The sequence below is a fragment of the Lynx rufus genome, unplaced genomic scaffold, assembly GCF_022079265.1.
Source record: "Lynx rufus isolate CCGP_SWC_20201006 ecotype Redwood Valley unplaced genomic scaffold, mLynRuf1.p SCAF_7, whole genome shotgun sequence".
Classification (NCBI taxonomy): Eukaryota; Metazoa; Chordata; class Mammalia; order Carnivora; family Felidae; genus Lynx; species Lynx rufus.
This window is the reverse complement of record NW_025814889.1, coordinates 110,411,793-110,426,822: the sequence shown is the minus strand read 5'-3', so window position 1 is coordinate 110,426,822 and position 15,030 is coordinate 110,411,793. Positions and strand designations below refer to the sequence as shown.

General features: G+C 34.4%; 1 protein-coding gene across 1 annotated transcript in view; it reads left to right on the top strand.

Moving 5' to 3' along the window:
- CEP290 (centrosomal protein 290) overlaps nucleotides 1–15,030 on the top strand; it is a 91,055-nt gene that overhangs the window by 14,200 nt on the left and 61,825 nt on the right. The window contains exons 11-19 of the mRNA XM_047065687.1: nucleotides 208–330; nucleotides 1,389–1,512; nucleotides 5,329–5,501; nucleotides 6,183–6,345; nucleotides 7,808–7,908; nucleotides 7,980–8,067; nucleotides 9,563–9,675; nucleotides 11,217–11,301; nucleotides 11,857–11,996. Coding sequence (XP_046921643.1) covers nucleotides 208–330; nucleotides 1,389–1,512; nucleotides 5,329–5,501; nucleotides 6,183–6,345; nucleotides 7,808–7,908; nucleotides 7,980–8,067; nucleotides 9,563–9,675; nucleotides 11,217–11,301; nucleotides 11,857–11,996 — 1,110 coding nt within the window. The remainder of the gene's footprint in view (nucleotides 1–207; nucleotides 331–1,388; nucleotides 1,513–5,328; nucleotides 5,502–6,182; nucleotides 6,346–7,807; nucleotides 7,909–7,979; nucleotides 8,068–9,562; nucleotides 9,676–11,216; nucleotides 11,302–11,856; nucleotides 11,997–15,030) is intronic.

Here is a 15,030-nt window from a genome sequence, read left to right as displayed (position 1 = left end):
CATTTCTTACTTGAACTTAAGATTATACACACAAAAGGAACAATGATACGCAAATAGTTGCTGATACTTTGTTACTTCAAAGTGTATTTTATTTCCTGTATTTTCTTGAAATATGCTGATGGTATATATTAAGAGTATTTATCATAAGTGAAAAATGATTTGTCAATTTTCCTCTTATGTAACAGATCCTATGTTGTTTATATCTAGTTAATTTTGTCTTCTAAAGATGATGAAATTATTGAATATCAGCAAATGTTACATAACCTGAGAGAGAAATTGAAAAATGCCCAGCTTGATGCTGATAAAAGTAGTGTGATGGCTCTACAACAGGTAAAACCTTCTCAAAATTTGGTTTATTAGTCAACGTGTCTAACTTAGTGGCTTGCACTATTGGGTATATAATAAAGTCTTTTAAAGTCCAGTCCCAAGAAACAATTAGAATTAAGTTTAGAGTTAGGAATAGAATTATTTTGTGTATTTTTCTGTGTTGATGCAGATAATATCCATACTGTTTTGATTATTATTTAATAAGAAACTTAAAAACTTTTAGAAACTTAAAAATAGCTTTGTACTCTATTAACATTTATTATATCGTATGTTAGTGCTGAAATGTCCTGTATAATGTGAAAAAAACTAAAAGTGCGGTTGTAATTTGTGCTACATAATTTACTTTTGGGACAGCTAGGTGGCTCGGTTGGTTGAGCATCTGACTATTGATTTCGGCTCAGGTCATGATCTCATGGTTCATGGGATCAAGCCCCATGTCCGGCTCTGCACTTACTGTGCAGATCCTGCTTGCACTCTGTCTCCCTCTCTCTCTGCCCCTCCCCCGCTTATGTTATGTCTCTCTTTCTCTCTCTGTCTCTTCTCTCTCAAAATAAATAAACATTTTAAAATACATAAAATAAAAAATAAAAAGATTTTTCTTTTGGTACAAATATATTCATGTAGCAGTTATACTTTCATCATCTGGGCTCTGTGGTCATAATCCAAAAGAGGGAAATTTGGGTAGTATTTGGAGGATAAGAACAATTGCAAGAGACAGTATTTTGAATGAAGCACTGTAAGGTAAAAGATGGTAATGGATGGGTCATGAGGAATGGTAGCCTGAAAGTCCTATGAAGCCATTAATATTAGAAAGTTCTGGAACTCCCTTTGCTGGGATGTTAGCCATTATATCCATCTGTGTTAGAGTGACAGCAGTGTACCTAACATTGTGTAGTGCAGTTGAGGGTCTACAAAGTAGTAGAAGACATAATTTTGATCCATAAAAAATATATTCTATAGTCTTGTTGAAAAAAACACAAGACCTACTTTTTTCCTTAGTTTTAAAATGTAGGTTAACATTCATGAAGAAATAACATTCATTATTCAAAAATATTTTATAGGGTATACAAGAACGAGATAGTCAAATTAAGATGCTCACTGAGCAAGTGGAACAATATACAAAAGAAATGGAAAAAAATACTTTCATTATTGAAGATTTGAAAAATGAGCTTCAAAGAAACAAAGGTAATTCAATGTTGAATAAGTATATAAAGTTATTTTATGTACCATCCAATTTTACAAGTATTTTTATTATGTCTTGTCATTATATGTATTACTGATTTTTCTTTTTGAATTTTATCATAATTTCAAAAAATTATACAGTATGTTATTACTACTTTACATATATTGCTAGTGTTTAAATTTTTAAGTGATAGAGATATTTTCAGTAATTTTTCCCTGATGAAAATTACATTAACATTTATTACCAGATTAGTTACATGAAGAAATGAAAAATGGTGATATAATTAATTATACTTATTTATCCCCTTTTTTTATAATTAACAAAGAATAGAAGAGAATAAAATTGTGATGCATGTAGCAGCATTGTAGATAGTTTTCAGAAGTTCTTTGACTCATCAACATTTGAATTAACCTTACCCAATTTAATGTCTCATCTTATTCTCCCTACCCTAGGTCATACTGCTTTGCATAATACATCTAAGTAGAAGCACATGCAACATCAATGGTCTTCTGTTTCCACAGCACTACATGCCATAGTTATACCAGGGCACATTAATGCAAACTATTCATGATAAATTCATGACGGATTTAACATAGTTGCTGAAGATAAAAAAATAAAACACAAAGGGAAATAGCTAGGGAGTGTGTATGTGTGTAAGTGAAATAATGGTGGTGGTGGTGGTGGTGGTTGGAGTTGTGGTTGTAATTTTTTTTACATGTTTTTTTTGTTTTTTGTTTTTTTTGGGAGAGAGAGTGTGTGAGTGGGGGAGAGGGACAGAGGGAGAGGTCTCAGTGTGAAGAACTACATGGGGCTCGATCTCATGACCCTGGGAGTTGGAGGCTCAACACACTGATCCACCCAGGTGCCCCTGTATGTTGTAATTTAGATAGTGAGGCAAAAGCCTCATTGAGGAGATACTTGAACAAACACAGCAAGTGAGATAGTAATCCAGGCAGATATCCCTAAACAGTGGGAATGAGTGTAAAGGCACTGAAGCAGGAGTGTACCAAGCATGTTGAAGAACAACAAAGAAGCCTTTGTGGCTGGACCAGTGGGCAAGTGGGGTAATAGGTGATGAAATCAGAGAGGTAACCAGGGACCATGTCATATGGGGACTTACAGTTCACTATAAGGACTTTGGCTTTTATTTTAAGTGAGAAGAAGCACCAAAGAAAGTTTCTGAAGATGGGAGTGATATAATTTGATCCATGCTGAATCTGCAATAGACCATAGGGGTGTTAAGGACAGAAGTAGGCAAACCTGTTTAGGGCTGGGTTTCCAGCAGGTTCAGAAATGATCAGGTACTTAGTTAAATAGGACATGTTAAGTTTGAGATGCTTATCAGACATCTGACTGAAAGTATTAAATAGGCACTTGTATTTATAGAAGTCGAGATGGAGGACAACAGTCTCAGGCTCAACATCTAAATTTGGGAACCATATGTGTAAAAATGGTAGTTGGAGTCATGAAGCTGGCTGAAATCATCAAAGGAACAAATGTTAAGAAAAATAACAAAGATTGAGCCTGAGGATGCTTTTACTTAGAGGCTAGGGAGATGAAAGGGAGCAACCGAAGGAGGCTTAGAGATAGGGTAAAATCAGGAATGTGTGGAGTCCTGAAAACCACGAGGAAAGTCAGCAAGGAAGAGAGTAAGCAACCGTGTTCAGAGCTATATCCAATGCTGCAGATAAGTCATGAGGAGCACTGAAAATTTACTAGTGGATTTAGCAGTGGTCATTTTGGTTTAAGAGAAAGTAGGTAGAGATGAAATAAAACAGTATGGAAACTCTTTTGAAGACTTTGTATGAAGGGAAGGAGAAAAATGGAATAGTAACTTGCATAAGGAAAAGTGTTTTTTCTTCTTAAAATGGAAGAAACAATCATGCTTCTAGGTTAAAGGAAAGATCCACTAAAGAAAAAAAATTGAGGCATTGATGAAACAGGAGAGAGAGAACTTCTGGAGCAATATCCTTGCGAAGGCTTTGGGATGGGAGCTAGCGTTCCAGTGGGGTAGTTGGCCTTAGGAGCACAGAGAACTCATCCATAATAACAGGAAGGAAGGTGGAGTGTGTAGATACAGAAGCAGGTAACTGTGTAGATGACCTGATGGTGGGAACAGGTGGAACTGTATTGATTGCTTCTCTTTTCTCAAGCAAGTTAGGATTGGGGAAGATGTGTTAGCAGTTTGAGGAGAGAGAAGATAAGAGAAGGTATATAATGGCTATCTGGAAGAGTGAACACACTAGGAAAATGTAATATGATTGTTGAGCCAACAACAAAGCCCATTTGTTATACTTATTTCTATGTGTGTGTGTATTATGTATTTGTTAGAATTATACTTTGACAGTAGTTTAAACTGCTTTAAAAGGGTGACTGATACCATGGGTTTTGCATATTCCAACCACCAGGAGAAAAAGAGGCAGTTGATCTCTGCTATCAAATAAGAAACAGGTCTTACCTAATGACATTTCAGTCAGGCCACAGTCATATGACCCCTAAAGTCACAGGTGTGTCTACTATATATACTGTATACCTGAAGTGAATTTGTAAATTGACCGAGGTTTTCATTGGCCAGCATTAGGTTTAGCTATTAGAAATAGAGATTTGGTAAATGGTGGCAAAATCAAGACAGAAGTTTATTTTTCTCCTTGTGTAATGATGTAGAATTAGGCAGTCCAGGGTATTGCCCTCATCTGTTTCATCCAAGGTGGACCTTTCCCCTCCTATCCATATCCCAAACTGCAAGGTAGAGGAGGCAGGGCAGGAGGCATATGACACACACTGAAGGTTAGTCAGGTAAATATGTTGTGGAGAGCCATGTGGAAGAAGGAAGAATAGATACTGGGGAGGAGTCAGCCTCTGTTACATTCTCCATCTAGGCTTTTTACTCCAAAGAGCAGGGCTCGTTTCTTATAAACATACGTGATCTCCCACACGAATCCAGTACCACCTACTTTTAAGTATGTGCTCCAAATCAGTGGGTGCTCATGGATAAGAATGATTTGTGTTGATCATAGGAATACGATATTTACCTCAAGCAACAGTTTGGTAGGGAAATCTAGGTGGAGATTTTGTAGCTATGAAGTTTAGCTGCAAGTGGCAGAAAAAAATCAAATGTAGTAGTGTTTTAAACAGGACAGAAATATATTCTTCCATGATGTAAATAAAGTTGAAGCAACTAGTTTGGGGTTGGTATGATACCTGTTCAAATATTGGGTATTGGGCACCCTGTTACTTGTTGTTCTGCCTATCCTAACATGTAGTATCCATTTCATGTTCTGAGTGTTTGAGTTCCAGACTTAATACCATATTCCAGATAGCAGGAAGGAAGAAAGAGGCATTCAATCGTCTCCTTTAAAAACAGTTCCTGAAATACACATATGGCTTGTTTACTTGTATCCCGTTAGTCACACAACCACATCTAGCTGTTGGGGTATAAGAGGAAATTTAGTCTGTATTTCAAATGGCTGTGTGTCTAACTAAAATCGCAAAGCTCTAAGGCAGTGGACAAAGGTTCAACAGTAGGAACAGATAGCTAATGGTTTTTGCCACAGTGATCATTCTTTGAAAACAGTGTTTTACAGTCTTTTATAATCCATAACCTTTCAGCTGAGATTTTATTGAACTTTTTAACTTGTTTTATCATGAAAATAAAAACAAATTTTATTTTAAAGATATAAAATTATAAATTAATATTAAAGGGATTTTCTTTAGTGACACACCTCTTTTCCTGCTTCCCGTATTGGAATCAAGGATTTAAAGGAAGAAGTAGTCAATTCAATTCTATTAATTCATGAATTTTTTTTTTCCCCCTGTAGGTGCTTCAACTCTTTCCCAACAGACTCATTATATGAAAATTCAGTCAAAGGTTCAAATGTTAGAAGAGAAAACTAAAGAGGCTGAGAGAACAGCTGAACTGGCTGAGGCTGATGCTAGGGAAAAGGATAAAGAACTAGTTGAGACTCTAAAGCGATTAAAAGATTATGAATCGGTATGTATTTTTATCTTGTCCATCAAGGAGCTTACAATATTCTTGCCACTTACAGTGAGACTGTTCTATGCTGTATACTGTGTTCCTTTAAAAGCCTTCAGAAGTGCTTTGTGTTCAAGGTTCTCTTACTCAAACTTTTGAGTAGCATTTACTTTTCAGCAAGAGAACTGTTTTCTAATCATTTGATCAAAACATTTTGCCCAGATAAGCAGCTTTGGTGAGGCAGCAAGTTTAGTTTTCTTGTCTAGATGTGACACCATTGGTTTATTTGATAAAAGTTATTTCAGGGACAGTTTTGCTGCCTACTGTGCCGACACAGTGCTTACTCTGTACTTTTGGTATTTTTAAATCTAATTACCACTAAAACAGGCATCTAATGGCTTACGTATTCTAATAGTGTCACTGATTTATTATTCCTTTCCTACATTTTGTTATGTGTTTTATATGTCATTTTCTGAGTCACTTTGTTATTAGGATGCTATACTGGGAAGTTTCAGCTGTTCCATTTTCCATCATTATTGCTGGATTTGGTTTTTGAAAGAACAATAAAAAGCATTTAATGACACAAATCTTACATATATGTGTACTTCCGCTTAGACTTAGTAAGAAAATAAATTCATGAATTTGATAATTTATTCAAATAAACCATGTTATACTTAAATTAGATTGGATATTTTTCAGGGAATATATGGTTTAGAAGATGCTGTTATTGAAATAAAGAATTGTAAAAACCAGATTAAAATAAGAGATCGAGAGATTGAAGTATTGACGAAGGAAATCAATAAACTTGAGTTGAAGATTAATGATTTCCTCGATGAAAATGAAGCACTTAGGGAGCGCATGGGTGAGTCATCTTTTAAGTCCATAGTTTGATCAACCCTAATTGTCAAGTCATTTTTTTTGTTTTCCTTCTTGTTTATTCAGTATTACTTTAAAATAGGTGAGTGTTGTTTTTTTTTTTTTTTCTTTTCCCAAATCAATCCTCTAAAAATATTTAAAACAAAAGTGGAGCTGCTCTGATTGAAGTGGGGTTGAGGATTAAATGGGGTTGGGATGGTGGGTGGTCAGACCTGGAGCAGGGTTTTATTCATTCTGGATCTCTTCATTAATAATTGCTTGTTTAAAAATTGAAAGTCTACTAAGTTAATACCACACGTTAGAAGTTAACCACCCCCCATCTGTATGACCCATGTTAGTTTGCAAAGTGCTCTTGTTCAGATAAATTCATGAGGACATTTAGAAGTACTGGTTAAGTACTTGACTTTTATATTTATGCTGCTTAATTTTTACTTTGGTCTAGTATTTTAAGGTTACTATTGATTCTAAGAAGTAATTGGTAAATTTGGCTTGAAAGTTTATTGATTTCAGTAAATAGTTCATTAATGAGTATTTTTCATTTGAATGTTAAATTATGACAGTGCAATCTAAATTGCTACTTTGAAATGAAAATAAAAACCGAAATATTGATTTCATTATACTTGGTAAATCCCAGTTAATGCTTTCTTAGAGTTAAAATGATCATCTGCGAAAACTATTCTCTAGAGGAAGGAAAAGTAAATATTTATAAAGATGATTTATTTGTAAAATGTATGTAAGTATGACCCAGAATCATGCCAGTAACCCAGGTTAGCCTTCTGATCAGCTTCAGATCACAGCCAACTTTAAACTAGAGGTCGCTAAAGATGACTGAGCCAATTGGACAGCTGTCACAAACACCAGATTGTCTGTATTTGAAAGCCTCCAAATCTTGGTTTATACTGCTTGAGACGATCTTCATGTCTACTCAGTAATAGAAAGTTAGGCACGCTGGGGACATCAGACTAGTAATGATAATGTAATTTATATTGATATTAATAATGACTACTGTGTGCCAGGCATTGGACTAAGTATGTTATATGGGTTAATTTTTTATACCCTTGACAACAAGCCAAAAAAATAAATATAGTATTATTCCTACAACTTAGTTAATAATTGACAGTGAGAATTGAGTGCAAGTCTGTTTTATTCCAAAGCTTTTGTTCTGAATTAACACATTCTAGGACTTTCATGATAACCTAACGTGGAGAAGAAGACTGATCCTGAAATATATTGTCAGGATTTCCATTAATAATTGTGATAAAATATTGACTTGTAAGGTTATAGTTCAAATATCTGGAAATTCTTGCACAAAAAGTACCCCATTCTCTAGTGATACTGGCTAAATAAGTGATAATCATTTTTGCTTGATGATAACCAATTGCTATATGAAGTTTTTATAGTTCATTTGATTGTTGATAAGGTTTTAATTGTATTGCTTTCTATTTTAGGCCTTGAACCGAAGACAATGATTGATTTAACTGAATTTAGAAATAGCAAAAGCTTAAAGCAACAGCAGTACAGAGCTGAAAACCAGATTCTTTTGAAAGAGGCAAGTGTGATGGTCAGTTAGTTATTTTCTGGTTGAACTAAAAAGAAATACTAATAATTTGTACTTTGTAGATTGAAAGTCTAGAGGAAGAACGACTTGATCTGAAAAAAAAAATTCGCCAAATGGCTCAAGAAAGAGGAAAAAGAGCTGCAACTTCAGGTATATCCAAATCTATATTTGCAGATATATTCCAAATCTTTAAAAGAATCATTGGAAAATGAATTGTCTGGAGCTGAAATCTTCTGTATTTTAGAAATATTAACATGGGTCTTCTACAAGTTTAGTAAATGAAATGAAATAATGGCCTGATGAGAAGTATTTGAGTATCATTAGTTTCTATCCTAAATCTGAAACAGGTAAAAACAGAAAAATAAATAAATAAACAGAAAATAAGTGAAAAGAAAACTTTAGAATCATCAAATTTTTAAAACTTCACAGTTGGTCTGTTAATTTCTAGGCAATTCCAATACATTGTGATCAATAATGATAGAATTTAGTAATTTCTACATTAATATATGTGGCTGTTAATATTTTTTCCTTTTCTTAAGAGCAATGCATTGAAAACTTTTTGCAGATTATTCTTTTTAAGTAATGTTTTATTGAATAAAAATTAACTTTTTTATCTTACTTGGTATCAGGAGAATAATTGGTTTAGTTTTCTTTTTTCTTTTTTTCTTTTTTTAAATTTTTTTTTTTCAACGTTTTTTATTTATTTTGGGACAGAGAGAGACAGAGCATGAACGGGGGAGGGGCAGAGAGAGAGGGAGACACAGAATCGGAAACAGTCTCCAGGCTCTGAGCCATCAGCCCAGAGCCTGACGCGGGGCTCGAACTCACGGACCGCGAGATCGTGACCTGGCTGAAGTCGGACGCTCAACCGACTGCGCCACCCAGGCGCCCCGGTTTAGTTTTCTAATAGCCATCGCATTGCCTTTTTTTCAGACCATAGAGAAGGAATTTTTTTTTAACTTCACCCAAGTCCACAAGTATCTGAATAACAGAGGGTTTTTTCATTGGTTGGTTTGGTTTGGTTTTGGTTTGTTTCGATTTTTTTAGCATCATGGTCTCTATATCAAAAAATTTCTAAAAGGAAAAACTCCATAATTTATTAACATATTAACTACCTTACTCATTCATGGTTCTTAGCTATTTTATATGTCATTAAACTATTTTAGCAGTTATTAACAAACACTTTAATATAGAATAGGTAAAGAATGATAGAGAAGCTAAAAGTCATATTAGTTTCTCATATTATTAATATTAAAAGTGAGCTGTGGGGTGCCTGGGTGGCGGAGTTGGTTAAGGGTCTGACTCTTGATCTCGGCTCAGGTCATGATCACACAGTTCTTGAGATAGAGTCCCACTGTTCTTGAGCTCTGCACTGACAGCTTAGGGACTGCTTGGGATTCTCTCTGCCTGTCTCTCTGCCCCTTCCCCACTGGCACACACTCTCTCACAAAATAAATAAACTTAAAAAGAAGAATTAAAAGAAATAAGCTAGATTAGAAAGTTGTATAGGCTACATGTGGATCAAGGATTTTGGAAATAATTCTTTTGTTTGAGTTAGAACTTGATTTTACTTTTTAAGAATTAAAGCATTGGAATAATGGAGAACTCTTTTATGTTTCTAATTTGTTAATTCTTTTATGTGTAGGATTAACCATTGAGGACCTAAACCTAACTGAAAACTTTTCTCAAGAAAATAGAGTAGGAGAAAGGAAATTCGATTTTACAAGCCTCAAAAATATAAGTGAAACACAATTAAAGGTAAACAGTATAAAGTGTTGTTATGGCAAAGAGAATGAAGAAAAATGTTATTATCAGTGCTTTCATTTCTGCCTCCCATATTTTATTTTGGACATTGCATCTTTTTGTAGTTGTTAAATAAAAAATAAAATGAAACTTTTTAAAATTTAAATAACCTGTTAATCCAAAGATTGATTGAGACCTTATTTACTCTGAGTATAGATTATGAGTTCAGATGAAATAGAGCTGCTGCATAGGAGACCTTCATTCAGTATTCCACAGTTATATCAGAATGGGCCAGAAGAGAATGTCACCATAGGATCATTATCAAGAATGTTATCTGAAATTCAACATAGTGTAGAAAGTGAAGTGTGGATCCTTTGGTCTCTTTAACTAAACATTCTTCATCCCTACAAGTAAAAGATAATAATTCACCTCCAGAAATGATTACAATAAAGGAGATTTTTAAAGCACCATGTCTACAATCTTTAAGAAATCTAGAATCATTAGTCATTACCTTTAGTAGGAAGAGCCATGAAGAAATAGATGACTACTTATACTCTCTGACAACTCCATGAAGAATGTGTCTAGAAGCCATCAGGTACTTGAGAAAACTAGTTTCACACAAAACGGTTCATCTTTACAAGCCCTATCAACAGCTTCTGACTTGATGGAGAAGTTATCACATAGGCAAAAATCTGTGATATTTTGTGAACAAATTCATGATAATAGGGCTGACATGGAAAAATCACAAGTAGCAACAGCAGAAGATGAACAGGTTCATACCCAGATAAAATATGCTGATACCAGTTTGAAAGAAGGTATTAGAAAGAGTGAAGTACCTTTACAGACAGGTTTTGAAAAGTGAACTTGAAGTTAATCTTCCAGATCCTGTGCCTATTACTGCACAATCAAAATCACCTCAGATAGATCCACTTGAAAATCTTATAAAACAGCTACGGAGAGAACTAGTATTTCTTAGATCTCAGGTGAACTTTCCTCCAAATTACATTCCTGGGATCATTTTTTTATTAATGCCTTTTTAATGGCTTCTCTAACAAAGTTCTATAAAATAATAATTATAATAAGAATTTTTTGTTTGCATATAACACTAATTTATACACACACGTTCTGTTTTTAAAAAATGTAAAAATGCAGTAAATTTGATATGAAATCATTGACTTGCCTAATTTATTATTTCTTTAGAATCAAGTGCTAGCACAGGATTTATTGATCAAGGAAGCACAGAATAGAAATGCAGAAATAGAGCTTGAACGTCATAGAAGCCAGACAGAACAGGTAGTATAAAGACAGACCATTAAAAGAGTAGATTGTGGTACTAAAGACAAAAACTTCCATTATATTTTTCTCCCTTTTGTTGTAGGGGCGGGGATCACCATCTGTTTTACCTTTCAGATTTTATTTTTATTACTGCTGCTAGGTTTCTATAGCTTGTTTCTTGTGTGTTACACCTCAGCTGATCAAATTTTCTTGGAAACTATAAACTATTGGGATAGTTTGTAAAAAAAATAAATAAATTTTATTCTTTATGTTCTTTACAGAATGAATTTCTTTCAAGAGAACTAATTGAAAAGGAAAGAGATTTAGAAAGAGGTAGAACAGTAATAACCAAATTTCAGAATAAATGTGAGTTACTATTATCTCTTATTTTTCGATACTTATTTATCCTATACTGAAAACCATGGATCTAAAAGGATTTTAATACATTCTCTGTTTTCTAGTCTGTTTTTAACCTTTATTGTCTCCATAATACATAGACTTCAGTCTCATTCATCTGTTTGGTTTGCCTTGCTGTATTTGTTGTCAGAGAAAGTTATTAATCTGAATTTTTTGTAATGACAAATAAGTCAGTTTTTTTGTTGTCCAATAAAAGTTAAGTGAGAAAAACAAATTTAAAAGATTTTTAATAAAGTGAAGGCAAAGTATGTTCATGATTTCTTTCTTTCAACTATGAAATATAAATATGTATATATTTATATATATGTGCATGTAATTTAATAAGGTATATCATTTAACTCAACTATTCACACATTGGATTTTAGTTAAAAAATTTTTTACATTTATTTACATTTGTATTTCCAAATGGGTATTTTTTCTGTATATGAAATATTTGTTATTTGTATAGAATAGCATAAATTGTGAAGAAGGTAGTCACTGAATGAGAAAAATATGTCCTTTTAGTAAAAGAATTAGTTGAAGAAAATAAGCAACTGGAAGAAGGTATGAAAGAAATATTGCAAGCTATTAAAGAAATGCAGAAAGATCCTGATGTTAAAGGGGAAACATCTCTAATTATTCCTAGTCTTGAAAGACTAGTTAACGTAAGTTTTTTCATGTTAGTTTTGTTTTGTTGTTTCGTATTTTTAAGATGTTGTTCCACCGTTCTCTGGTCTTCATAGTTTATGATGAGATATTTATGGTCATTAGAGTCATTATTCTCCTGTTTGTTACATGTGGTTTTTCTCAGGTTGCTTTGAAAATTTCCTCTTTTATTTGGTTTTCACTAGTTTTACTATAATGTGCCTTGGTATGTGGGTAGGTATGTGAGTGTGCACATATATCTATGTATGTATGTGTATGTTTAGGGTTTGCTGAGCTTCTTGAATCTGTTTACTTATGCCATTTGTCACAATTGGAAAGTTTTCCACTTTATTTCTACAATATTTTTTCTGCCCCATTGTCTCTGGGACTCCAGTGACACATTAGACCTTTTGATATTGTCTCATAGGTTTTTGAGGCTTTGTTCATTTGTTCTTCTAATTATGTATCTTCTCCTGATTGGGTGATTGCTATGTATCTTTTTTAAAAAATTTTTTTACTTATTTACTTTTAATTTACATCCCAGTTAGTTAGCATATAGTGCAAAAATGATTTCAGGAGTAGATTCCAGTGATTCATCCCCTATGTATAACACCCAGTACTCATTCCAACGGGTGTCTTCTTTAATGCCCCTTACCCATTTAGCCCATCCCCCTCTCCCACAACCCCTTCAGGAACCCTCAGTTTGTTCTTTGTATTTAAGAGTCTCTTATATATTTTGTCCCTCTCCCTGTTTTTATATTATTTTTGCCCTCCTTCCCTTATGTTCATCTGTTTTATATCTTTAATTCCACAAGTGAAGTCATACAGTATTTGTTTTTCTCTGACTTATTTCACTTAGCATAATACCCTTTAGTTCCATCTACATTGTTTGCAAATGGCAAGATTCCATTCTTTTTGATTGCCGAGTAATACTCCATTGTGTGTATATGTATGTATGTATGTATACGTATATATGCATGTGTGTATGTATATATACGTATATATGTATGTATGTATATATATACATACATACACATATATATACACACACCATATCTTCTTTATCCATTCATCCATCGATGGACATTTGGGCTCTTTCCATACTTTGGCTATTGTCAGGAGTCCTGCTGTAAACATTGGGGTGCATGTGCCCCTTCAAAACAGCACACCTGTATCCCTTGGATATATATCTAGTAGTGCTGGGCTGTAGGGTAGTTGTATTTTTAATTTTTTGAGGAACCTGCATACTGTTGTGCAGAGTGGCTGCACCTGTTTGCATTCCCACCAGCAGTGCAAAAGAGATCCTCTTTCTCCGCATCCTCACCAGCATCTATTATTGCCTGAGTTGTTAATTTTAGCCATTCTGACTGGTGTGAGGTGGTATCTCATTGTGATTTTAATATGTATTTCCCTAATGAGTGATATTGAACATTTTTTCATGTGTCTGTTAGCCATCTGGATGTCTTCTTTGGAAAAGTGTCTCTTTATGTCTTTTGCCCATTTCTTTACTGGGGTGAAGAATTTGTTTTTGGGTGTTGAGTTTGGTAACTAACTCTTTGGATTTTGGATACTAACCTTTTATATGATATGTCATTTGCAAATATCTTCTCCCATTCCGTTGGTTGCTGTTTAGTTTTGCTGATTGTTTCCTTCGCTGTGTGGAAGCTTTTTATCTTGATGAGGTCCCAATAGTTCATTTTTGCTTTTGCTTCCCTTGCCTCCAGAGACCTATTGAGTAAGAAGTTGCTGTGGCCAAGGTCAAAGGTCACTGATATTTTCCTCTATCATCTCCATTTTTGTTTCAAGCATCAGCCTGAGACTTGTGAGACTTTTTAAACAGAATTTGGGGTTCCCTTTGGCTGGTTATTTTCTTTCTGGAATTCCCATCTCACTTTCCTATGACTTTGGGCTCCATCTCTGGTTTTCTCAGCCAGAAAGATCACAGGTCACTACAACGAAGCCTGCCCACCCCACACCATCCCCTTCCCCCCCAAAAAAGGAATGTTCACTTTTCATTGGTTCTGTCTTCCAAGTTTTAAGTCCTCTTCAAAATCTATTTGCCTTTGTTTATCTCCAGAACCTTTAAATAGTTGTTTTTTGTATTAACTTGTTAAGCATGGGTCTTTTAGGACCTTATACCACAAACTTAGAAGTATAATAGAATGTAGTAAGAATATTTTAAATATTCCAGTGCTTACACATTGCTACAGGAATAATGTTAGCTATCAAATAATAAGCTGTTTATATTTACTATGTAGAGATTGGAGAATTCTACGGTATTAATGAGTGTTACATAAACTTGAATAAAATATACATTTTAAATTCTTAATATTTAAGGGGCGTCTGGGTGTTTCACTTGATTAAGTGTCCAACTGTTAATTTCAGCTTAGGTCATGATCTTTTGAATGTTTATTTACTTATTTTTAGAGAGAATGAAAGCGTTCAAGCAGGGGAGGGGCAGAGAGAGAGGGATTAGGACAGAATTCCTCTGCCAGTTCAGTGTCCATTTCAGACCTTGAATTCACAAACCCCAAGATCGTGACCTGAGCTGAAATCAAGAGTTGGACGCTCAACTGAGTGAGCCACCCAGGCACCCCTAAGATCAAACTGTTTTCTGAGGGAAGCTCTACTTAGTAACAAAATACAAACAGAACAAATAGCCCAGGAAATTCTAATTTCGTCTATTTCAGATGGCAGCTTCTGGTCTTCTCAGGACCCCTACTTCCAGAGATTTCATCTGCTTCTATCCTGGGTTGTCATTCTTTTTTCTGATTGGTATGCCCTCTGTGCAATTCACATGACCTTACCTGCTGTAAGAAATCTTCAGAATCAGTGATATGTTAGATAACTCTGCATTATGTACTTTATGTCACTTTCTATAGCCCCAGGATATTCTTCAGTGCCTCTAATTACCATCTATTTTGACCTCATTTTACTAAAAGGCCATGTAGACAACATGGTGCTATTTGTCAGCAAGACAGTTAACTAGACTACCTTGTCGTCTGTCACAATACCTCCTTGCACTTACTTCTGACTTCCTGGTATACCTTTTGA